Raw genomic sequence first — 25,429 nt, 5'->3', positions numbered from 1 at the left:
AGAGTGAAATATTATATTTAATAAGGCTGACGAGTCCTCCTGAAACACAGTTGTGAAAACTTTAAAGTGTCTGTTTCCTGTAGCAATCAACATGCTAGAAAAAGGGAAGCCCTATGGGCTGGTCAAATTTTTCCCAATGGCTGCAGTGACTTTTGCAGCTGGTCTTGATTTACCTGGATATTGCTCATTTTCCTAATTCTCATAACAGCCCTGGAACTGAAATCCTGGCTCCCCTGGCACCAGGTGCATTCCCATGGGATGCTGGTGGGTGAAGGGTGCCAGCCCAAAAATTATTCATCCCAATTAGCTTTTGACTAAAATGAGGCCGGATTCATCAATAATAGAGTAAATACAGAAGAACTAATAAAGGACAAATTTAATGGTGAATATAATCAGCAAACAGGTTTGTGCTGCTTGCAGCGTACCCTCCCTTCTTGACACATTATGTTTACAGGGTTTGTGTGTGCCCATCAGCTGGAAAACAAACCCTTACCTGTGGCTGGCTGATGATCGTGAACAGGAGTAGCAGAAGGGAAGCAGGGTTGGTCTGGACTTGGCTGCGTCTGAGGTTGCTGCAGCTCTGTCTGCATGCCTCTAGGCTGTGCATGTGTCTGTGTGTGCCAGTGCCTATTAAATATACATGGCCCTGCTATTTGTGGGACACCATATGTGTACCAGGGAAGTGACTGGGCTGACATGTGACTTGCTCTGCCTCTTAGGAAACGCAGAGGAATCGGTGCCTATACCTAGATCTTGTGTGAACTGAGCATAAATCTGTATTATCTGCAGCTTTCAAACCAGCTTCCTTCTGATATTTTTTATGGCACTGCTCTTTCAGTTGGGAAACAACAGTGTTTTTTGGCCCCAAGAAAAGCTCTAGTCTTCCCTCATGCCTGAGCATGCTGCCTAGCCCAAGGACCTGGTGCAGGGCCCTCTTTGCTCTTCAACTAGAGAACATTTTTGTTCGTTGCTTTTCTGGCAGGGCCCATTGCATGTAAATTGTCATCCACTTGGAATACAGTATGGGCATTTTTATCTGGGTTTCTGGGAGCTTGGAACCACACTTTTCTGCCTATCAGCTAGGATTTTGACATGAAACTGTTTATTCAAGGTGTAGAAATTGAAATCTCATCTTTACAACTCACCCTGGAATTTTCCTCCAAAGATCAGTGAAAGCAATCATTAATAGGGGCATCATTTATAGCTCTGTGCAGAATAATCCTCCAGGCTGTCTGGCAGCTATGAATTGGAAAACAATAAAGACCATTACTAGAGGGTTCTTTAAAAAAAAAGAAAGGCATGTTCTTTGATTGTGTAGCTCTCAGAAAAGGAGGCAGCAAAATAAAAATCTCTCTTAGTAAATGCATGCAGCACCATTCCAAATTCCTAAGCTTTTTTTTTCCTTTTTCCATGCCCTGACATCTTCCATGAGTAGTGCCAATGGAATTAGAGACTTTTGCTAATGTGGTCTGCAAAGGTTCCTCTGGGGAAACAGCAACCATAAACAAATGTTCACCTCTGCATATGCTCCCAAGTCCAAGGCTGCAGCAGCTGTGCCCAGGCAGCTTCGCTTGGCCAAACATATGAGCCCTGTGTCCACTGAGCTGGGACTCACCTTGGCTCTCCCGGTGCTGCCATCGTCTGAGCAATTCTGGAGGCTCATTTACTGCTTGCTACCTAGATTTTCCCAATTCATTTTGAAATGCAGTCAAAACATGCTGAAAACTGCAGCGGGGAAAATTTGACTTTATTGTGTGGCCTCACGGCCCTTCACTCCAGATTTGGTCCGGATCCCCATGCATTTTGCTGCACATGGTGGTACCATCAGCTGAGTCTTTGGGACTGTGCTGCCATGGGTGTTCTTGCAGCTTCTGGCCAGTCAGGCTTAGGCTGGAGACTGCAGGCACGTGGCCAGAAACCCTGACCATGCTTGAGCCCTGCTACTGTGGTTATGGTTTAAATTAACCTTAAACACCTAAATAGTTTTTAAAATGTGAGCCCTGGTAACAAAATAGAACAGCAACTCTGTGTGGCTACTAGAGGATCCCTACCTGGCTATACTAAATAAACATGCTCACTGTCAGTTCGGCATCCTGATTCAGTCAAAAAACAGATATCATGATGAGATGGTGTGAATTGGTGTGATGAATGACAGCAGTGGGCGCTGCATCATAAAGTATATGGAAGGGCACCTCAGCCTGTTTGAAACAGGCTCTTTGAATGGAGTCTCCTGCTGAGACTCATTCTCTTCTTCGAAAGCACTAATATCCCCACAACAGCACCTATCCATGCTTGAAAGAAAAGCTAATGAGTTTTAGAGAGGAAACGGGCAGAACAAAAAAGGCAGCCTTTATTTCCCGGCTGGTTGGTTTGGTCAATTTGTTTTCCCCTTACTATATTTTGCTACAGTTTCCTTGAATCCTGACAGTCAGTGTCTTTGGAACACTTCTTAAAAGCATCTTTTTTTCTTAACACTAATTACCATCACCAGCATGACTTTCTGGAGCCAAAGGCAATTAATGTTAGCTTTGTTTCTCTCCCTCTTTCTTCCCCTCCCAGACTTTGCACTGGGAGGGCTCTCTGGGCAGCCCTTGTTTCCTTGGGCTCCCTCCTACCCTCCTTCCACCCATCAGCTCCTAAACAATCGCTGTGGTTCACACCAGGCCCAGGCTAGGGAGAAACTCCCAAGCACAATACTGAGGTGTGTTTCTACCTCTTGGTGTTTTAAATGTTTCTGAGTCTTCTGGTTTTAAATTGCCCCTCCAAGGAGCAGCATGTTTTTTTCTGTAGTATCACTCCATCTGCAGCCAGTCAACAAGATGAGCAGGTTGGAGCATGGTCCTACCAAGCCAAGTGCTTTGGCCCAGAGTTAAGCTCCAGCCATTAGCCTCTGGCTTTTCCCCAGCAGCCCTGGCTCACTAAGTCAAGCTCAGGATCAGGACAGCTGAAAAAAAGGAGAATCATCCCCCACAGATCCTAAGCTGAGCACAATGGTATAGATGTATATGCCTCAGCAAGTGTCATTGCTTACCCAGCACAAGCTAATGAGGAGGGCTACCAAAATTACTGTGGAGAGCTTGTCACCCTTGCAGTAAGTGGGAGTCCATGTGCTCAGAGACATTAATAGCTCAGAGGCCAACAATAAAGAGGAGGGGAGGCACAGGTGTGGGATTTCCCCAGGCCCTTGAGCTGCCCCTGCCGTGGGCACCCAGGCCAGCCATCTTCCCTGTCATGGCCAGACATCCTAGCTCCCCAGCGGATCCCAGGCACAGAGAAAGCCCTGCTGGGAGCACAGCCTGTGCAAAGGCAGGCTTGGCACCAGGAAAAGATGGAGCATTTCCAGAGCAGATGAAATCTTCCAAGACCTTGAGCTGCCAGTTCAAAGAAGCCTACGCATTTTGCAAGTTTTTAGAGTCTTAGAACTTGGTCTAATTTAAGCAAATTTTTATGGGATTGGCACATACTAAGCACTGGAGAGATCTTTCTGCTAAGTTTCATCCTCTGCAGCAAAGCATAAAGGAAGAGAAAATTACTCAATATGGTGTTTGGGAAAAAAAATGTTTGCATGGGCAAAGCAGCATATTTTTTTTCCCAAAGCTGAGTCTTCAGTAGCAAAGATGGTGGGGCTTTTCATAACTCCCTCAGCAGTGGCCACTCCATAGGGAAAGTTTCAGTCTGAATGGCTAAAGTCTGGCAAAGTATCAAGCAGCTGAAACAGACTCTAAAACAGTGGAAAGTCATGGGCAAGTTTAAAGACAGATTCTTTGACATGCTCTGCCTGTAACCCAAAGCCCTGAGGGCATCAAGGGTCCGGATGAGCATGTGTAAGATATGAGGATCAGCTGGAGAAATGGCATCTGGGAACTCTTCCATCTTGTTGTCTGAACTTAGGATTGCAGAGGGATGGAAACCAGCTCCCAGGCTCTGAAATTTGTGTGGGAATCACTGCTTCCACATAGCATCAGCAGTTTCCAGCATGACAGCAATGCACAGCTGGAGCTGGGGCAGCTCCTCTGCAGCTCCTGACATGGGGTGTACAACCTGTGGGGCTTGAGAGTGCCCTGTCTTTGCAAAAATCTGGTGAGCTTCAGCTTCTCACCTTTGTCACAGGAGCAAATCCAGCATGTGTGTCCAGAGGGCTCTATATATCTGCCAGTCCTCCAAGCTAGCCAAAAAGGGGGAGCCATTTCTAGGCCACTTAGAGTTGGATTTAGTTTGCTCCCACAGGGAGATCCCCTCTGATGGCCTGAACACACAGAGACAGGTCTAGGCTGAGGGCACCAAATGCTGTGTCCTGCTGCCACGATTGCCGTATATGAGGCTCACACACAGCTGAGGCCTCTGAGGGCAGGGACTTTTCTGTATTGCCATTTTTAAACACGCCTTGCTATTTTCACCGAGGTGCATGTAAACTGAAATGTGGACTTTTTCCCCCAGGAAGAAGGGAAGAGCTGCTGGCCAAGCTCAAGCCCATCTCAGGGACCCTGCCCAGTTGTCACAAAGCACTCAAGTGCTCTTTCATGCTCACGTTTCTCTCGGCCACTCAGTTCCTCTTATTTTAGCTTTGTTTAAACAATCTCCTTGGTAACTGGAGACAGAGCAGAATTTTTTCATCCTCCCCGTAGGGATGGTTTCCTGCCTATCTCGGCAGGATCCTTAGCAAATGCATATTTGCTTTTGTGCTCCCACCACAGGCTTTAACCCCATGTATCACTGGGGAGAGCTGGTGTCTCTTTCAAAGGTTTTTTATATACAGAGTTTCAGTTGAGAGGGCCATATTTCTCAGTTTAGTTTCTTTGGCAGCAAACAGACAGTCTGTCAGTCACACAGTGTCAACGGTGGCTCTTGAAATTGCTCACGTGATCCCAACCTCGAGTGTGTCCAGCAGCAAGGAAACCCCACTGGAGTGACCCTCGTCGGGATGCTGCAGCTGCTGGAGTGGCAAAACCCTTTGGTAGGGATGGGGAATGGCTCCTTGCTGTGGAAGCACCCTCCACTTGGGTACCACAGCCCCACACATCTTCTAGCACCTGCCTCTGCCAGGATGCAGCAGTCCAAGGACATTAGGGTCCTCTGGTCTTCTTGGGGTGGTGTCAGAAAGGTGTCTGTGAGGGGCTGGGCATTAACCACTAGCAGTTCCTAAAGACCTGGAGGTGTTTGAAAAGGCAGGGGAAAAAAGTCCCATCTCAGCTGGCACACTTTTTTGCCCTCTGGAGGGGCAACTTGTTGGAAAGGAAGGGGGAGAGAAAAAAATGAAATGAAAACAACTCCCAAACTGCCTGAAGGCTTGGCTGTGTTTCCAGCCAGGGGAGGTAGAATCAGCTCCTGCACTTACTCCCTCTTTCTGAAAATAAGTGGAGTCCAGAGACACAAATTTCTGAGGCAGACCAGCTTTCCCCATTGCTCTGCCATGTTTGGAGCCAAGCCCTTGGGCCAAGTTTGTCTTTTCCCTATAATGTCTTGCTAGGCTCAGGGCAGAGAGGAACCCCGCTGCTGGTGCTCAACCTCAGCACATGCTCTTTCTTGGCCAGAGCCATCCCCAGAGGATAGAAATTGCAGTGTGAGAACACCAAGCAGCACCTTTAGTACAGAACTTATAGCTGAGATTTTGGAGTAATTTGTTGACTTAATGTTCCAAACATTGTCACTGTTTAAGGCAGCACTGCCATAGCAGCAGCCCCTCTCTGGGTGCTGCTGGGGAGTACTTTATGGGGCTTGTCCTGAGTTTGCTGGCCTTCTCCCTCTATACCTCTGCATTGCCTCCCTCATGGGGCTTGCCTTGTGGCACAGCAATGGCATTGCATGGCACTGGGGTGTAGCTCACAGCTTGGGCCTTCAGAAATGAGCATCCCTGATGCTTCAAGCCTGTATAATGACAGCACTTCATATGGTGGTACCCAGTGGATTCATGTCTTTTATATAGTTAGGTAACCCCTGATACTGGTCCAGCACAGGTGACTTGCCAAAGGGACTCTGGACCAGGAGTGAACTCTGCAGCCAATTATTTAAATTGCTAAAATGTGAGCATTGCACTTGAACCTCCCTTGACAGGAGATTACTTACAACTTCTTCTAATAAAAGTTCAATGTGACACTGACAAGCTCATAAAAGATCAAAAGGCTTTTCCATATCTTAGGAGTCCATTAGCATCAGCAGGGTCCCAGCAGGGAGAGCAGGTAGGATGTTTGCTACCTGTGTGCTGCACTTGCAAATACAGATCACATCTGCACACATGCACACACCATGTGTTGAGGCAGATGTCATTTTGTTCCACAGTTTGGCTGCAACTTTTGTGCATGTGCATGTGCATGCGCATGTGTTTTGATAAGTTGACACACTAGCTGTTAGGAGCAGCAGGGCATGCCGGTGTGAGCAGAGCAGCACAAAATGGTTCAGTCACAGATGCTTTCTGAGTCTTGAATTCAGTCACTTGCATAGCTAGGCAAAGGATGATAAACATGATGGTGAAGTGCTTATTTCTGCAACGCCATTGGGAGGCCTTGATCCCGCATTTGGGTCACCACTCCAAAAGTTTAGGGCGGGGGGGAATGTCTTGAAAACAGGGCTGATCTTTGGGGCCAGCCAGCAAATAACAGGAGTTAGAGGCATTCCTGACTGAGTGTGGAGTTAAAATGAAGCTGGATACTGCTTCTGAAAGGGAACCTGCACATTCGATATTGATGTTTGCCCTTTGAATTTCTGTGGCATGCCCTCTGCTGTCACTGAGCATCCCCTCAGCCTCTCCTTTTCCCATGTAGAGATGCTTTTCCAGCAGCAGAGCTACCTGTTAGGAGCCCTGGCAGAGTGCCAGGGCACAATCAAGACCCCTTGTCCAGTGTCTTTCCAAAAAACAAGGGAAAATCTCCCTTGCCCCGAAACCCAAGCAAGCAGGACTTGAAATGTGCCTTCCCTGGGAGGGAAGCACTGCAGAAGCCATGCTATTAGACATGGACCTATTATTTCACATGGTCCCCACTGTTTTGTTTAGTCAATTTTAACTCAGCAAAGTTTGCTAAATGATTTACGGAGCTCCAGAAATGTCCTCACTGCTGGCAGTTGCTCATGGAAATTCGTTTTGGGGACTGCCAAAGCCATTTCAATAGGAGTGATGCCTTCTGTTTGAGGAGCATTGTCATAGCAACTATGCCAGGTGCACACAGGGAAGAGCAACTCATATTTATATGAAAGGTTAGAGCAATTATTGTTGTAAGGGGGGACCTGGCTGTAAAGAAAAACCTCATGTGTATTTCGGTGTGTAGAGAAGCGAGAAGTACTTGTATGAGCTTCCAGTTGCTTTCCTTCAGGAAAATGTGTATGAGGACAAGCAGGGAGAGTGATGGAGGTTTGATCCAGAGGTCCTCTCCCACCCAAACCCCTTCATGGTTTTATTCCTCACCATGCTTGTTTTCCACTTCAAGTTTTCCAGCAGGGATTTCAAATCTAGCCTTGACCCCTTCTTAGCTCAGCACACATCTCTTCCCTGCAACATGCCACCCCCATCACCCAGCTCCCTGTGAACCGGGGCAAATCTTGCCAATGAAGCATGATGAAATATTGGAGCTGAGTTTCTGTCCCCTTTGTTATCTGCCTGCATTAGCCACAGACCTGACTGACCAGCCAGGCATGAGGAGAAAATCCCAGAAAGGAAGAACGGGGGGTAATGCCAGATTTTGGCTCTGAACCCTGCAGGTTTAGAAATGGGATTTGCAAGGGTTTATACTGAGCAAGGCTGTTGGGCTGGGCAGTCAATCCTTTGCTTACGGTGCAGGCAGAATTTTTAGGGGCTAATGGCAGTTTTTAGCTGGCATGGGCAGGGCTGCGCAAACCCAGGAGAGACTTTACTTCTGCCCTGTCAGCTTTCCCAGGCACCTCAAGCAATTGCTGCTGGGGGTGATTTGATCAAATTCACATCAAATGTGTTTTCCCTCCTAGTCATTGTCAATTGTATGCACTGTTTGTGCATGCTGTCCTTGGAGATCCAGATACTGATCTAGATGGAGTCTCCCCTGTTTGATCCCCCTGCCTCCAGCACGCACTCTGGGAGTTTTAGGCACTGTAGATCACCATCACTAGACATGCATGGCACTGAGATTGGTAAAGAACAGCAAAGCACTGTTTTGTCCTGGTGTTTCCACATCCAGAGCTACAGGAAGGGGGAGGCCACACCTTTAGCTGTCCTGGGACAGTGAAAAATTTAAGTATGACCAAGGGCTCAGGCCCTGGTTTTGGGCAGATCAAGAGAGTGCCATTCATCTTTGCTTAGCTGGTCCCTTGCAAAATGTGACATTGGCAGGCAAATGAAGAAGTGCATTATCCAGACTGCAAAATTCACAGTCAGATCAGAGGAAACATTGAGGATTCCCCTGAAAATCATTTCTGGTCTGACAAATCCTGCCTAATACATTCTTCCTAAGAAGAGAGTCAAGCAGCATTCAATCTAGCATGTGAAATCGTCTTACCTGGCAATCGTCACTCCTGAAAAGTGTTTTCTGAGGCACCAAGCATCAGCTGTACCTGTTATCTCCCAGCTATTCAAGCAGCAACAGCTCTCAGTCCTGCTGTCTCTGCAAACCACCTCCCACGTCTTGTATCTCCACAAGGCCAAGGAAAAGCAAGCTGGGTCCTTTTCCAGTATTTTCCTGGTAGTGATGTTCTGGAGCAGGTCAGTGTTATGTGTTTGAGCTGTATGTTGTCATTTAAGCTCAATGCATCCTGAGGCCAGGGGAGCAGTTGGTTTATGCAGCCGTGCAAATAACAACACAGCCCTGTGGTCTTACAAAGACTGATTCAACAAGCCTTGGAGAAAGAGGTGGAGGGCAACCAAGAAAATAAGAGCAGCCAGACGAATTTTAGCTCCAGAAGTGGGGGGAAGATAGAGGGACTGGTTCCCTCTCCCATTGTCTGCAGTGTCCAGGCTAGTATGCTAGATCATGGTTTTGGTAGGCATTGGACTGTGCAGACCCAGATCTGGGCTGCTGGACCAGTAAACCAAGCTGCCACATCAGATCAGTTCACATCTGCACTTCCCAAAGCATGCGTCAGGCTTAGCTTCAGTTGCCATCTACAACATGTTTGCAGCATGCTTCAGGCAAAATTTTCATTAAGTACAGACATTTCATGTCAGCAAGGCTTGGTTCTGCAAAGGACCCTGCATGAGTGACTCATGGAGCATTTAGAAAGATGGGATCCCATCAGCAGGGACGGAAACCCTAATGAACCCTCTCTTCTGTCAGAGACCATTTGGTCACAGCTAAAATCTCGTGTGACACAATGGCATTCACATAATCTGGCTCATTTCTGCGCATCTTTTGTCCCTCAGGAAGGTGCATCCCTGTGCTGGCTGAGCAGGCATTGCGTTGCCCTCTTATGTGTCCCCTGCCAGGCACATGTCCGCTGCGGCTGGGACGAATGCCTCCACCACAGACCTGGGTGACTCTGCATGCGAGGCTGTTGCCTCCTCACTATCAGGTGCAATTTTGTTGTCAACTTTTTTTCCCAGCAGCAAGACAACTTCCCTCCTCAAGTAGCTGTCAGAAATTTGAGCAATGAAGCTGCTAAGTGCATAAAAGTACTCCCTGGTGCCCCAGTTGGAAGACTTGTGTGCTGCAGAGACAGACATGGGAGCAGCTAGGTCTTTTTACATCTTGAACAGCATGGACAGGGGCTGAAGCCCCTGCAACCTCTGGGGAGGCTCACCAAGCAGATAAGGACAACTACGGAGATGGAGAGCAAAGCATAGTGAAGGCGGGGATGGGGAGAGAAAGAGCTGCCTTGCTCTTGGTGATTGGCTCCAGCATGCCCTGGGGTCTGGTCCAGGCTCCTTGCTGTGACTACAGCCGGTTTGCATGGCCCTGGCTGCTGGCTCTGGTGGTGCCCAACCCTGACGATGATTTGGGAGCTTTCTCACCCATGGCACCTGGTGCCCTGCAGCAGACCGCTTGCCCCTCTGCACAGGCACTGCCCAGCGCTCACATGAGCTGCGCGGGGCAGGGAGCCTCCCAAGCCACGTGCCCATCTCTCATGGCAAGCTTTAACTTCAACTAATTAAGCGACTGGCTGACAAGCAGATATATGAGAAATCAATGTGGCAGCTTTCTGCAGGAGTCTGAGAATGTGTGTGGGAATGGGCAGCACCAATGGATGTGACTTTGAAATGTCACCTCCAGAACATGCATACCTTGTGGTTATTCTCTCGCCACGAACGCTGACCCTCTGGGTGGCAAGTACTTTGCTGTTGGGGGGGTCAGGGCTGGCAGCGGTAGGCTTAGGCAATAGGACTCCACTCCTGACTGCCTACCCTGGATGTTGTAACTATGAATCTGCAGTTGAAAGTCCTCCAAGCTATTTGTGTAGTTCTCCTGGGTGATCAGTGGAATCTGGATGGGTGACAAGCTGCAGAAGTGCATTGTTCCCTCTATTGATTCAGTGTCTGTCTGTTGAGGCAGTGACAGCGTGCCATGCCCTCATGGACAAGCTAGTTACAGACTGCTATGGTGGTTGGTTGGTTGTGTGTTTAAAGATGATCATTTTCCTGGCCCACTGGAGACACTGTTACTGGCTACATGCAGTACTTCTTAGCTTTTCCAGCTCCAGTTCATGCATGATCTGGGCACAATGATGCTTTCTTAGCTGCAAAATCTCTGATCTGGGTACACAGCAGGTTGAGGTGGGCAGGGTCTCTGGATTGGAAAGTCTCTGGATTAGAACATTGCTGGTCCTAGCTCTTCTCAGAGGGCCAACATCAAAGCTAAAGCGAGTTGCTCAGGCAAGCTTTGAATATCTCCAATGATGGTGGTAGCTGGCCTCATTCTCTCACTCAAAAAAAAAAAAGCAAAAAGGAAACGGAAGCAGTAAAAAGGCATGACTACTGTTCTGAGAGAGAGCTGAGAGATGCCCTGTGCAGCAGTGAAAAGCACCTTTCACCATGCTGAATCTGAGCAGCAGCAGGAAATGAGTGCCGGACTTGACACTTCTGTGTTCCTGGAGATCTGGCCTTTCAAGAAGAGGTGCCCTGGAGGATGTCCCCCATCCCCCAGCACGTCCTGCCTGGATGTCTCTGGAGCTGACTGCTGATGCCCTGGAAACAGCAAGCTCCCTTGGTCCTTACAGTGCTGGTCACTTCTCCAAGTCATGAGAGGGGTTTCTGCCATTTCACATAACTAAGCAGTACATTGTAGATTGGGATTGGTAGGATTTTTGTGAGTATATTGAGGATTTCCACTGGTGCACTGTGACTGTGAGGATATTCAGGTTCAAAATGAATGCAAAGGTCCATGTAGATTGACACCAATCATTCCTGGTGCCATCTGATCCCACAAGAAAGGAAAGACTATTGGAGATAGGGGAGCTGGGAGTTCCAGCTCCTTACACCTTTGCCCAATGCTGCACCCAACTTCTCCTGTGGCCTTGGAGAAAAAAATACTTGCAGAGAAATATTCCCCTGTTGGTTTCTGTTCTGCTCCTGTCACCCTGTGCTAGCTCATTACCTGTCCCTTTACGTGCATGAGATTACTCACAGGGTGCCTTCCCTAGCTGGCATTCTCCCTAGGCATTAGCTCTCTTCTTGCCCTGCCTTTCCCATTGTACAAAGGTAGCTTTCTTGCTCATTGACAAGGAACATTCAGCCCTGTCCTGCTAGTGCCATGTCCCTGCTGGGGTCACCTGCAGGCAGGCAGGGATGTGGGTAGTCTCTCTTGCACTTTCCAGAGATGTGCCCAGAAAACAGGTGGGCTGGCGTGCTTGTGCCAAGCACACACCACCTCCTATGAGCACCTATTTGCTGTCCATGACACTGGGCTGGCATTAGCAATCACATTGTTCTCCCTGGCACATGGGACACCACAGATGCCAAAAGCTTACCCAAGCTCAAAGGGAAATGGGAGAAATAGCTAAATTGGGAGCATAGGTAAATACATAGAAACCTGCTCTGAATAGGAACCCCCTGAGGCACTGGGGGCTGGAAGAGTATTACTTGGAAATACTGTCTATATGCTCACCCTGCTTTTATATCCTCCTACTCCAAAGTGTTCTTGGCAGTTGTCAGAAGAAGCAGCTGTGCTGGATGGCCATTGGATCCAATCATGTATAGCAGTTCTTCCTTTGGTGCACCATCCTTATAGCACTACCAGCCAAGAGGACTTTTCCATGGCCCGTTGTAACTAATGGTTGTGTGGGAATGCCCTTTTAAAAGACCTTTACAGTTTGAATGAAACAGCATGGTTTGAAATGAAAACTAAATCCTGATGGAGAGCATTGGGCTTGGAGCGAGGGCAGAGATTTGTATACCATGTTCATGATTATACCATCCTTCTCTTGTTGTTGATGGGTGTCAGCAAAAGGAGAAGAGCTGGAGCTGCAGTTCTGCAAGATTTGGTTTATTCTTTGATTTCCGGTACATGGAAATGAGATGAAACTCATTCCCTCAGCAATTGCCTTGGCAGTCTCAGGGAAGAGCAATTTCTGGTACAGAAATGCAGACTGTTGGATGCACCATGGATTCCCACAGCTTTCATGCCAGAGCGGGACTGTTTAGCTCAAGTGAAATGGACTCAACACCAATGGAAAGAAAACCCCAGCAGCAGCAATGGTTTGCTGCAAACTTGCCCTGTGGTGTCACTGGGGGTCCCTGCACTGGGCAGGGAGGAAGACAGGAGGTGTGCCAAGCCTGATGGTTTAGGCCAACACACAGACTGGCTCGCAGAGGGACCTCTAGCCCCATGCACCCAAATCTGTTGCAGAGATGCTCCAGAAATTGCTCTTTCCCACCTGCAGTGTGGCCGAGGGGCAAGGCAGGAAAAAAATATTATGGCTTTTTCAAAGGCTGTGCTGTTGCTGTATTTGGCTTAAATATCCAGCTCCTGGTGATGTTAGGTTATGGCAGAAACACCACTTTTGTCCCCAAATCAAAGCTCATTGTAGACTTCTGTAAGGCTTTGAGGGACAGCTTGGAAACACCATTAGATTGAACCCAGATTTGTACAAGGTGTAGAAAACATGCAATGGTTTAGCAGCTGCTTTAATCTTCTGTTTTAATCTTGTTTCTTCCCTCTGCTAGTGGATTTGGGACTCTGGGTATCTGGCCCTGCAGTGACTCAGCAGTGGGGGTTTCAGGGTGCTACACAATGTTCCTTTTGTTTACTGTTTACAGAAGCACTATCACATCTTGTGCTGAAAGTGCCCCTGAGCCACAGGATAGAGATTTTAAATGCAAATTTCTTTGGGACTTTGGGTCTCGGGCATACGTCATCCCACTGTGTCCAGCTAGGGAAACCAAGGGGCAGATGTCTCTGCTGCTGCACTCAGCACTGCAGTCCACATCTGTGAGCCTTAGCAAGCTGTCCTGGCTCTGCCAGGCACTCACTCCTGGTCTGCCTCATTCACACCATGTATTGTAATGCAAGAAAATCAGCCTTGCTGTGTCTGAAAGAGAGGACTGCAGGCAGCAGGCTTGCAAAATTAGACACTGAATGCAACAGGAGCAGAGGACTAGATGAGGCCACCAGGAACACGGGCTGCAATCTACAGCCTGTACAAGCAGCCCCACATTAGCTCGATGCTGCTCACATCATCACAGCTGGCACTATCCAGCAGATCTCTGCCTGGGAAAGAAACGGGAAGCACAGACCATGTCAGAGGGTCCAGCAAGATCAGGGTGTCGTCAGTGCATGTCCCAGATTAGTGTAGAAAGCAGTCCTTACTCTAACGCAGGCTAAATTGTGCAGCTGCCTGATCCTTCTCCTTCTCCACTGATCAAACCCTGCTGCATGGCCACATGCGTGTGGGACCCTGCATAGGGGCTTTGCAGCAGGCAAAAGGCAAAAGGCAGTGCAGTGGAGATCAGACATGCTCTAAGAATCGCCTGCATTATTTTCACATACTCATTGTTTCTCAAACAGATGTGATCTCAAACACCGTTAGAAGGAAATCCTTTTCTATAGGATTGCAGTCTCATCCCAGGGACAAATTTCCTCAGCAGTTCTTGCTGATTGGAGATTCATCCAGAGAGCAGACTTACTGTTTATTCCTCCCACCCTTTTTACCAACAACCTTGTACAGCAGAAACAGCAGCAGTGCACATGTCTACCCAACACGGAGCATTTGCTCGCACCCTAGAAAGATCACTTGGAAAACTGCATAATAGCAGCACCTGCTGGCAGTGGCACTTTAAGACCCAAGGCTGCGTTATTTAACGAAGTCCTATTGGTGTTGGGTTTAAGCATCAGGAACAGCTTTTTTAATTGGTCCCCAAGTTTCTTTTTGTGAGAGAGAATTATTTTGTGGGGCTTTGCGGTATGCCACACACACAGCAAGTGAAAGCACACCCATAGGAATTTTAATTCTTGCTACCTCTGCTGCTCTCAGAATTGGTGATGGCAGCTTTTTCAATTCACTTTCCTGAGAAAGGCTTTCTTTTTCCATACATGGGGGCAAGGTGCAGAGTATATTTTAATGGGAGTTGTCAGGAAACATTGAATTTGTTAGGAATGTTTTTGAAATTGTGCCATTCTGTTAATTCTGTCAGGTCCTCTTTGACAGTTTGGCTGAGAGCATTTTTGCATCCCTCATTACTTTTTTAATACACGATAATTTCCCCTAACTCATCAATGCAAAGCCAGATCAGCTGCGTGTTTGGTAACCATTTTTCCTATCTACAAACCTATTGCAGCAATAATTATAAACAGAACAAATTATTACAGATATTCATTATAAAATACAATTACACTGAGCCATGCTGCATTGTTACACTTTTCTCAGCCATCACTTGCTCTTGAGTAAATGGTTTCATTATAAGCATGAAGGGCAAACTTAATACACTTCTGACTCATAGCAAACGGCACAAGAAATCATCCTGGCTGTTCCTCCAAGTGCTTGGCGGTGTTTGCTCTGAATGAGAATAAAATGTTGACTCTGCTGCCAAATACTTGTCAGCTTAACAGAGGGGCTCTGGGTGGCCGTACAGACGTGCAAGGAGGGGAGAAAGCCAGAAATTACGGCAGCATGGCCTGAATTTCACTCCCCTAGAGCGTGGCTTTCTTCCATATTTATGGGTTTTCAGTGCTGGGACCTGCCAGGAACAGCAGATCCTCCTTGATTTATATTAGAGCAGCCTCAGGGCTGCTCTGACTTGTGCTGCCTGTGAAAAGTGCAGAGAAGCCAGGAATCAGACAAGAGGTGTTTCTTTGAAGGACAGGACAGACAGGCAGGGAGCCACTGGGAAGCTTGTTTAAGCAATAGGATTCACAGGAGGGCAGTGCCATTAAGCATGGGGAAAAAGCAAACCCAGCCAGGAGATCGGCAGCAAGCAGAGGGCTGCAGTCACTGCATTGCCTATTTAATTTTTCTTGTTATTGCCTTCTTATTTCTTGTCTGGGACGAGGTCAGAGCCAGGAGGAGGTCTCATCCCGGCAGCAATGCCACGCACGCATGACAGTGAGCAGGGCACTCCAGGCGGGAGCAGGGCCTGCTGGATTCTGCCTCCCATCTTGTCTTTGCAAGGGCTTTGCACTGTAGAAAAGACCACAGTAGTTCCCCCCCATGCACTAGCCCCTTGTACCCCAGGGGTTTGGTCACCTTCTGGTGAACAGCTTTCAGCTGCGTGTTTCTGGGCTACTTGCATGGGTCCCTGAAAAAAGCTGGAAAACTTCTTCTGTGTTAACTTTTTCCCCTGGTAAAGCAATTCGTTCACTCAATTTTCACTCTACTGGGTGACCCAAGGAGCACATCTCTCTGCAGGTGGCCAGAATCTCCTCTGAGGCTTTCACCCTTCGTGGTGTGCACTTTGTGGCTGTGCTCTGAGCAGGGGTTCTGCCTTCAGACCTGCCCTGCTAATGCCATAGGGGAAAATTCAGCAGTCCCAGGGCCATATGACAAGAGAGGCTTGCTACACGATTATCAAACAGGAGAGAACCAAGCCTTCAGGGCTTGAGGAAGGATGCGCTGCTTGCAAAGGAAAATAAAAAAGTCAAATCTCGCCATCAGTGAAGCTTTCTTTTACCATGCCCTAACCAGAAAAAACATCTTTCCCTTATGTTCCCTCCACAGAAAATGTCCAGACTCCAGCATCCCTTCCAACCTTGTAAATTAGAGCCTCCAAAGCCCAAACTGAGCAGCTGATCATGATGTTGTGCAAGGATCTGCTGTGCCTGATGAGGCAGAGCCTCTTCTGTGTTCAGGGGCATGTTTAAGCAGTGCATCATGCTTTCAGGGGCTTGGTCTGTGCTGGTTACCAGTGCTCATGCCCCCAGGAGCCTATGCAGTATGTACAAGCTGTCAAGGGGCTGTTCTGCACCCTGGAATTTTGGAAAGGGACGTGTCTTGCTGCCCCCAGGCCAAGATACCTCTGGGGAAGGCTGGTCCATGCTGCAGCATGTCCAGGCATGGCCTCTGACCATGCCAGGGAGGATGGCACCCTGCGAGCTGCTGGTGCTCTGACCCTGTGGTCCGTGCTCATCCTGAGGCAAGCTCAGCCCATTGGCTCCTGCCCTTTGCTTTCAGCTGTGCTGCTTCTCCAGCCTGTGCTATCAAACCCATTGTTTTCTGTCCGCAGCCCCCTTCTCCTGACATTCCGCCCTCCTTCTCCTCTCCCTGTCTCCCCTTCTCCCCCCTTACTCTTGAATCTCTATTTCTTCTTCTCTGTTCCAGCAAAACGATATCAATCAAGGTGATAGATGATGAGGAGTATGAGAAAAACAAGACCTTCTACCTAGAGATTGGGGAGCCCCGGCTGGTGGAGATGAGTGAGAAGAAAGGTGGGGGACGTGCTCCGGGGCTGAGCCCAGCCTTTGTGTCCCTGTCTGGCTCACTCATGCCTGGCCCCTGCAACACCGAGCGCACATCCCCAGCGCCTATGGAAAAGGGCAGGAGCAAGGACATTTCGTATCCCGCCTGAACTCAGCCTTTCCCCAGCCCACCAACATCCAACCCCAGCCGGGTGATGGGGATGCTCCTGCCCTTCTCCATATGCCCCGGGGGGGGTGTGAAGCTGCTCCCCTGCACCCAACCATGTCTCCGGCACCACGGCACCTGGGCGGACGTGAACTGCATGCGTGTGTGATGCCAATCATGTGTTTGCCTTTGTCTTGTGTTCCCACAGGAAATTCATTACCCTTAGAGTACTTGACCGTGAGGAGTATGAGAAAGAGTGCAGTTTCTTCCTTGTGCTTGGGGATCCGGTGTGGCTACGACGAGGAGTGAAAGGTGTGAGAGTAAAACCAGACCAGCTCTTGAGACGCTGCCGTCCGCTTTCTCTGTGTCTCCCTACTCTCACACTCCTTTCTCCTCGCACTTTGGCTCCCGGCCATTTTGCCCTCCCTCCTTTGAAGCTTGGCCACTGCACCTTTTTGCTCTGTTTTCTTTCATCTTTCATTTTGTGAGGACTCCGTCTCACTCACAAGGGCCCCCTGGGAGCAAGGTGTGCTCCCGGAGAGCCCCAGAGCACCCAGGCAGGGGACGATGAGCATCACCAGCCCCCAGAGACATTTTGAGAGTGCTGCCCTGCCACATTGCAGCTACACCATTTAATCAAGTAGCAAATTCAGTCTCAAGAAGTAAAAAGGTGAAGCTGCATCATTTTAATCAGAAGATAAAATATCCTTCGTTTAAAAAAAATGCATGGCCAGAGCAGTAATTTTAGCCTTTTTATAGTGGCACTAGGATCTGAAAATAGCTGAGAATCACGGAACAAGCAGGTAATACCATAAAATGCAATCAGTCTAGGAGAAATCAGGTTACACTCAAATAAAGGTTCATGGCTCTGCACTGGATAATAGCTTCTCATAGGAATAATAAAAACAATTTCCTCTTTCATCACATTTCTAAACTAACTGCAAACCTTCTCAAAAAGACAGAGTTCACTTATTTTTCCATGCATTTTTTTCTGCTAGGAAATTAAGTGAAAATTAATGGCAACAGCTAATTCTGTGCACTGTTGGTGGCTGAGCAAGAAGCAGTTTTAGAGTTACTTAAGATAATTAGTTGCCCTACAACAGACCCTTATTAAAGCCTTTGTAAAAAATCTGGTCTGTCTGCCTTGGAGCTGCTTTCTAATTTCTGGGACACAAGCTCTCCCTTCAGCTTGAATGGGGTTGCAATATATTATTTGTTCAGGACAGAGAGGGCCTCCAACTGCTCCCACAATGAGTTGGGACATGCTGCTGTATTTCAGGCTAAAAGCACATCCAGCAGTGATGCCATGTTCCCCTTCAGTGCAAGTGCTGTCTAGGTCAGCTGCATCACCCCCTCTATCAGATTTCCTGCTGGTTTATGTGACTAGCTAGCAGAACCAGGGCTAAAAAATCAGACACACTGGCATGGCAGGCTCTGCAGGTGGGATTTATATCATCAAATGGTGCCAGTGGCATCTATGTATCATCGCCAGTGTTGCCAGGATAAAGTGACACATGGACAACTCAGCTCAGCGGCTCCAGCTTTGGCCAGCTTCACAGGGACCAGCGTGGGCTCAGCTTTGCAAGTCCGGCAAGAGCAAACATGCTTTCCAGGCCCCAGGTTTGAGAACTGTGGTACCAACTCACAAGATCCCAGCTGAACTTTTTAATTAAAAATAAAAGGAAAAGGAAAGAGAGTTCCTCATCACAAAGATAACTGTGGAAACCTGAGGGAAGCTCAGCTTTGCAAACTCACTAGCTGGAAGGCAACTCAAGATTTTAAAGGATGCTATTTGCTGCTTTGGCCATGCAATGATTTTTTTTAACTCATTTTTTCTGCTTGGTTTTTTGTGAAAGGCAGCGAGGCAGGGTGAGCTGTGCGCCTTGCCCTGTGAGAGGTGCGAGAGCACCTCTGAAATGTCATGCTTGGGCCATGTAGTTATGGTGAGGTCTGCGCCTCAGGGGCCAAAGACCCACCGGTGGACTAAGGGAGAGGCTTTTTCTTTTGTTTTGGAGACCTAAAATGTTGAGCGACAAGATCCTTGAGCCAAGCTTTGCCACAGATTTTTCTTCTCTTGTTGTAATTGCCAGAAGCGCAGCTGCCTGCTGGAGCTATTGCTCCCCATTAAGCAGCTGGAGGAGGTCAAAGCCAGTAGCCGCTGCACATGGGACGTCTTGTGCCCTCCCCCGGGGCAGAACTGCCTATGAGACCAATGGAAGATCTTGCACATACAATTCAAAGGGGAAAAATGAATTTTTGGAGTATGCCTTTTAATCCCATATCCACCCCATGTTTGTAATAGTTTTTATTTCAAATCCACAATCCCATGAAATGTTTCTGTTCCTTTATTTTTAGTGCCTTTCTCTCAACACTAATGGTATCCTGCAGCTTTACAGATCTGAAATCTCTGCCCTGGGATCTGGAGTCTTTCTGTGGATATCCCTTTTGGTTTCATTATTCATTTACTTTTCTTCTTCTTCTGTGTTTGTCTCTGTATGTCTCCTTCACAGCCCTGTTGTTGAATGAGCTTGGTAAGCGTGCATTCATTTTTCTTTTACATTTTTCCAGTTTGTCTGTGTATTTTTGGAAGACAAGTTATTTTGTTTGACATTTTTCTTTGCTCACGACATTCTCTTTTAGGGTGGTCAGCACTGTTTAAGTAAGCTCAGGTATCTAGTGCCACATCTTTCCTTAGAGCCCTGAAGTCACTAACATTAATGAGCTGCAACCCACTGTTGAAAGGAACATTTTTTGGAAGTGGCATTGTTACAGCCACAGTAAACCTGCTGACACCCAAGTTACAAACCTGCACTGTGCAAATTAACCCATTGCCTCTTACACTGGCATGGAAGAAACAGGTTTGCCTGGTGACCCAGAGATGCTTGTGGCTAGACAGGAAAGTTGGCCAATCCTTTTTGAGGAGATGATGCAAACTTTGCCTCCAGGCTTGGAGAGATTTAGAGCCCACCCAGTCTCTGAATTTCCTTGCTGGCTATCCCCAGGGTAGGGCAGCCAGGGTGGGAAGCAAAGCCGCCCTTGTTCCCTGAAGCACCCCCAGGCCAGGCTCACACTGGTTTTACCCACTCCACATATATTAGATACTGGGGGGTGGCAGCTTGCAGATGTGGTTGAAAAGCCTGTGTTCAGGTCTCCCTGCAATACCCCTGGGATGCGTGTCAGGGAGCAGCCCCCCATGTCCACCGTCCCCAGCCATGGGGCAGGAGAGGACCACCACGTCCCTGCAGGCTGCAGGGTGTCCGTGTTGCTGTGCTGATGCTAATCCTCTCTCTCTCTCTCTTTCTCTTTTTCTCTCTCTCTTTCATCTAGGTGGCTTCACCATCACAGGTATGGATTTCTGCTCTCCCCCTGACCCCCTTTCCCTCTTCTTAATGGCCATATGCTCACCCCGCTCTTTCCTCTTTATTTCCTCTTTACTTTTGTTCTGTCCTGGAGAGAAACTCTGGAAGGGTAAGAAGGCGCAGTGTTGTGGCTTGCTGCCACAGCCGGTCACACTAACTCCACATCCTCTCACAGAGTGCTCTGCCTGCCACACACACATAACTCCCACCTTCGGGAGGGTGAGCCATCACCCCTGAAGAGAAAGGCAGCCCCCTTATGGAGTCCCCCCCTCTCTTGGAGCAGCGGGTCTTCTCCACTTGGTCCAGCCTTCCCCTCCCTGCTGCCCACACAGGAGGTGTGCACAGGGTTCTGCATGGCATGGGGAGCCTGTCCTCACTCCCCAGGCAGTAGCCAGGGTGCCTGAGCACTGTGGGAGGTGTGGGACCCTATGGCTGCTTCAGGCACGCAGCCCCTGCCCTTCCCACCAGTGAGACCCAGCAGCAGGGTTTGATCATCCATCATTACCCAGCCGAGCATCTGTCATTAAGCTGAGTATTGCAGGGGGAGAAGGTCCTGGGTCCTACACATTGCAGAACAGCCCCTCAGAAGCCCTGGAAACAATTCAGACTAACAGAACTCTGGCCACGAAGCTGGTCCCTTTGACCAGCAGGAGAAGGGCTTTCCCACAGTGTGGTGCTGCCTGCCTATGCAGACAAGGGGCAGCTGGCAAGGGAACAACACTAACTCTGTGTGAAGTAGGAGTAGAGTTTACTAACTGCATGGCAGCAGTTTGCACAGGGTCTACAGTCCCTTCTGCTGATCGCCTGCTGATCACTTTAATAGGCAAACCTATCTTCAGGAAGGTCCAGGATAGAGATCATCCTCTTCCTTGCACCGTGGTCACCATCCAAGGTACCCACAGCGTGAGGCCCGAGGGCCATGGTGGTCTAACATGGACTGACTGGGGTGTTTGCCTACTGACAGTTTAACTCCTGTCTCCAGTGAGAAAACCCTGATGCCCTTCTGCTCATCCCTGGGATGGAATGGAAGGGAGCTCAGTGGGATCTGTGCAGGGACAGTGACAAAAGCCATGCTGCCTGGGGTTCCTATATCCCAAAAGTTGCACAGTTGCCCATGGAGGTGCAGACCTGCTCCAGTGCTCTTGTAGTCTGTCCGTTGCCTCCTCTTTCAGGGTTTGGGGCCAGGCCACGCCATGCCCCATGGATGGCCCCTCACACCTGCATGGCCCAGCACTATTTCCTCCAACCCCACCATCACAGCAGGAGTTTCATGCTTTCTGGCTGCCAGCCCCCTCCCCAAGGTAAAGCCCTGCTCAGAATGAGGCAGAGCCAAGATTTCATACCCGTCTCAGCCCTGGGGCTGCTGGCAGCTCCCTCTGGTTGTAATAGGCTGATGGAAATATCCTGACCATGTCCCAGTGCAAACCTGGAGAGCTGGGTAATGGAGCAGCCTGAGTGATGACCTGTCCCCTCCCAGCATCCCGGTGGGAGAGGCAGCAGGTACCAGGTGATAAGCTATTCCCCAGCCCTGAGGGTGAACTGGACTCCTGAGGTTGGATGAGTTGCAGATCTCTTGCTAGCATTTCCCAGCAAAACTACCTTGTCTATTGCTCTGTGACCTCCTCCTCCTCAGCTGCTCTGTCGCTCACTCTCCCACCCAGAGGCTTCCTGACCTCCCCCTCTGATGGAAAACCAGTTCCAGAGAGTGGCCAGCTGGGTCTGGTTCACCAACGGCCTCTTTGCTTTGCAGAGGAGAATGAAGAAAAGCAGCCACTGACCAGCAAGGAGGAGGAAGAGCGTCGAATCGCGGAGTTGGGGCGCCCAGTCCTGGGGGAGCACACCAAGCTCGAGATCATCATTGAGGAATCCTACGAGTTCAAGGTACTGTCTGCATTCTTTGTCCCTGTTCTTCTTCCTCTCCAGCTGGGGACCTTCCTTTTGGGTTTGCACAGCATTGGCAAGCACATGTTAATGGCATCACAGCAAAGCAAGGCAGCTGCTGGCATCACAAGCTCTCAGAGCAGGACCGAGAGACATTTTAAAAGGTGGCTGAGCAAAGGCATGATGAAAGGGTGAGGGTCACTCCAGTGAGATGGCAGTGGGGTAAAATACGCTGTACATCCTCATTGTGTCCATTAGCCCCCAGGCAAGGTCCATGGGGGATGATCCCAGACTATCTGCCCCTCTCACAGACTGTTTCTTGATATTATACAAATACATCAGTCTGGTAAGCCTAAAAGCTGAGCAGGCTCCAAAATGGTGCAGGTTACTTTAAAATATAACCTTGTTCTCACAGTGATGTGCTACATCCAGGTCCTATTTACAGGCAGTCTTGAGTGAGCCCTGAGCCTGGGACTTCCTGCACAAAGGGCTGATACCCTAAATGCAAGCAATGATTGTGAAGCTAAGCTGCTGTGAATACATGTGCCAGACCAAGAGCTGAAAACTGGCCATTTCATTATCTTTTCCATTCTTCTGTAGTATAAAAAATAACAGCCCACCCTTACTGTGTCGCAGCAGCGGCTGCCACCTTCCCATGCTTTTGCTGCCAGCCATCAGTGTGCAGCTGAGGCATCACAGCTTGCGGGCAGCCCTCAGGCTGACTGCCCAGGAGCATCTCCTACCTACTGCTGCCACAGCACCTTCCCTGCCAGCGCTGAGCTCCAGCTCCTGAGCAGCACAGAGAGGTAGAGCCCAGCTCCACAAATGGGCCTTCCTCAAGCCCATGTTAGTGTTTTGAAGCAGCCCAGTAAAAATCCTTCCCAAGGAGTTGGGAACAACAGGAGCTGTGGCACCTCAGCACTATTTGCTTTTAAACTTCCGCTAGGGTGGTTCAAAATCCCATCATGAGCAGGTTTCAAAAGGTCTTTCTGAGCAGCAGTGAGTGGAATTGCAAGTACTTACATTTGCTTTCACTGCTGGGGCTCTCAACCTGACCTTAAAATCTAGTCAGCTTTTTCCGTAAGTGCATGGCTGTAAGCACTAGCACCAGTGGGTTTAGCCCAGCATTTCCAGCCTGATAGTCCTAATTCTCTCCTCTGCGTCTCCATCCACAGAACACGGTGGACAAGCTCATTAAGAAGACAAACCTGGCCCTGGTGGTTGGCACAAACAGCTGGAGGGAGCAGTTTATTGAGGCTATTACTGTCAGCGCAGGTGAGTTTGGACCACAGCTCCAGGTGAATTATAATCAACCTTGCCTCATGTCTCGGCTTGGCTGTATCAGTAATACAGACCATAGTGGAGCAGCAGGAGGCAAAACAGGTGGTGGAATTATTTACAGCATCTGCATAAATAAGACAGCTGATTAAACCCTTTCGTGAGATCACCTTGTCTGATGTGTAGGAAACCTCCTGCATTCAGTAGCACCCAGGCAAAGAAGCATCCTGGTTGTTATCAGATGGCAGAGAGGAAAAGTCATTTCAGTGAGAGAGATCTGGGAGGAAAACAGTGTTTAAATTCGGAGTGGCGTAAATGATGTTGGTGCAAAGCAGCAGTGCTCCCTATCCCTGGTGCACCCTGTACTTCTGTACTGAGGACAACACAGTAGCAAGGGTGCCAAGTCCTGAAGACAGCCACTGAGTCCCCCTCTCTGTGGGCCAAAATTTGCTCTTGACACCCTGCTTTCAGGAACCCTTGCTGGTCCAGACAGCTGTGGCTGGAGGTTATGGCTCAGCAGCCCAATATCTGCAACAACGCATTATATCTGTGGTCATACCAGATCATATCTGATCATAATTCCTCTCTCTTGGAGAATTGCCTTTCCCTCAGAAATGCCCTGTTGTACTGTTCTCACAGGCACCAGTGCCAGGTTTACCAGTATGCCCAGTATAGGATATATCAGCATTCCCTCATCCGTGGAAGACAAAAGAAAGAAGGTGTGTAAAAGCAGATGTGGTTTTAACAGCTGGAGACACTATAACTCACTGGCTGGATGCTACAACCTCACAGCCCAGCTTTAATTAAATCACTGGGGAAGGCAATTTGAGCTCATCTGGCTAATTGTGCATTGAAATGCATAGGGGAACAGTCACACTTCCTACCTTGAGCTCTGCTGTACAGGGTAACCTCTGCCCAGCACAAAGTAATTAAAAGTGATGGCTGTACCATTTACCCTCTGCCTCTGAAAACAAGGGCAGGACATTGTGCAGCAGCTATCTCCTCAAATTGTGATCCCTCCTCTTGTAGCATAGTTATTCTTAGAGACTCCAGCCAAGAGCCTCCCATTATTTCAGATGCAGCATGAACATACCATGCAAGACAATCCTTGCTGCGGGTTTTGTAGCTAATACAGCTAAATGAATCTATGCCAGAATCAATTATTTAACTGCATTAAATATTATTTTAATATATTAATATATTAAAGCAAAGATAATCACTAGTACTTGGATCCCATCTCTGTGATACATGTAAAGACTGCAATTATGTGAAAGCCCTGTTGCCACTGTGTCATGAATAAACAGCCACCATCAGCATTAAGAGCATGATTAATAAACATTTAATAAATGTGGCATATTTTGGTGACTGTCCCTTGCAGCTGGGGAACAGTAGTCTGTCTCTGAGCTCTGGACCTACTTTTTTTTTTTTTTTTTTTTGCCAGGATTTAGCTTTGTGCTGAGCAAGTTAAAATGCCTCAAACACTGCAGTTTGAGTTTTCCCCTGCAGCCCATCATGGAGAGCAGGTGAAAGTCACTCATTCCCACTTCAAAGTGTAACATCCCAGATGAGAAACATTAAAACCCTTTTTCCCACCCAATGAGCAACTGGCAGCAATGTTGGCAGGGTAGCTGAGCCATGGAGCAGCAGGAGGTCAGGTCTGTGTAAGGGCAGTGCAGGTGCAGGCAAGACTGTGCCACACTGTACAGTGCCCGTGCTGCTCACAGCGCTGAGCTGGAGCCTCTCATTCATAGCCATCTTCAGTGTGCATCCAACAGCCCATAAAATTTCTTCCACAGCAAAAACATCCTGGGGTTTGTGAGCCTGTTCCTGAACACACCACTGGGTCACCATCTGACCTCACTCTGCGTTCCAAGTCACTTTCACAGGATTGGGTCAGCTCTTCAAGAGAGACATGTTATTGCTGCTTAACAAAATGATAGACAGATCTTGATGAGTGTTACGACAGTGTCAGTCATTCATTTTTCAGTCTGTTTTATCACTTCCATAAAAATTTAGATCCATGACAG

General features: G+C 48.5%; 1 protein-coding gene across 7 annotated transcripts in view; it reads left to right on the top strand.

Annotated features, from left to right (window-relative positions):
• SLC8A1 (solute carrier family 8 member A1) overlaps nucleotides 1–25,429 on the top strand; it is a 136,168-nt gene that overhangs the window by 104,130 nt on the left and 6,609 nt on the right. For 2 of the 7 annotated variants that reach the window (XM_075088494.1, XM_075088496.1), the window contains exons 3-9: nucleotides 16,642–16,748; nucleotides 19,395–19,415; nucleotides 20,212–20,229; nucleotides 20,338–20,352; nucleotides 21,067–21,135; nucleotides 21,994–22,124; nucleotides 23,300–23,399. In XM_075088494.1, coding sequence (XP_074944595.1) covers nucleotides 16,642–16,748; nucleotides 19,395–19,415; nucleotides 20,212–20,229; nucleotides 20,338–20,352; nucleotides 21,067–21,135; nucleotides 21,994–22,124; nucleotides 23,300–23,399 — 461 coding nt within the window. Of the gene's footprint in view, nucleotides 1–16,641; nucleotides 16,749–17,092; nucleotides 17,197–19,394; nucleotides 19,416–20,211; nucleotides 20,230–20,337; nucleotides 20,353–21,066; nucleotides 21,136–21,993; nucleotides 22,125–23,299; nucleotides 23,400–25,429 lie in introns of all 7 variants that reach the window. The other 5 variants (XM_075088495.1, XM_075088497.1, XM_075088498.1 and 2 more) reach the window with 5 other exon arrangements.

The sequence above is a fragment of the Phalacrocorax aristotelis genome, chromosome 3 (assembly GCF_949628215.1).
Source record: "Phalacrocorax aristotelis chromosome 3, bGulAri2.1, whole genome shotgun sequence".
Classification (NCBI taxonomy): Eukaryota; Metazoa; Chordata; class Aves; order Suliformes; family Phalacrocoracidae; genus Phalacrocorax; species Phalacrocorax aristotelis.
This window is presented reverse-complemented; position numbering and strand designations above follow the sequence as displayed.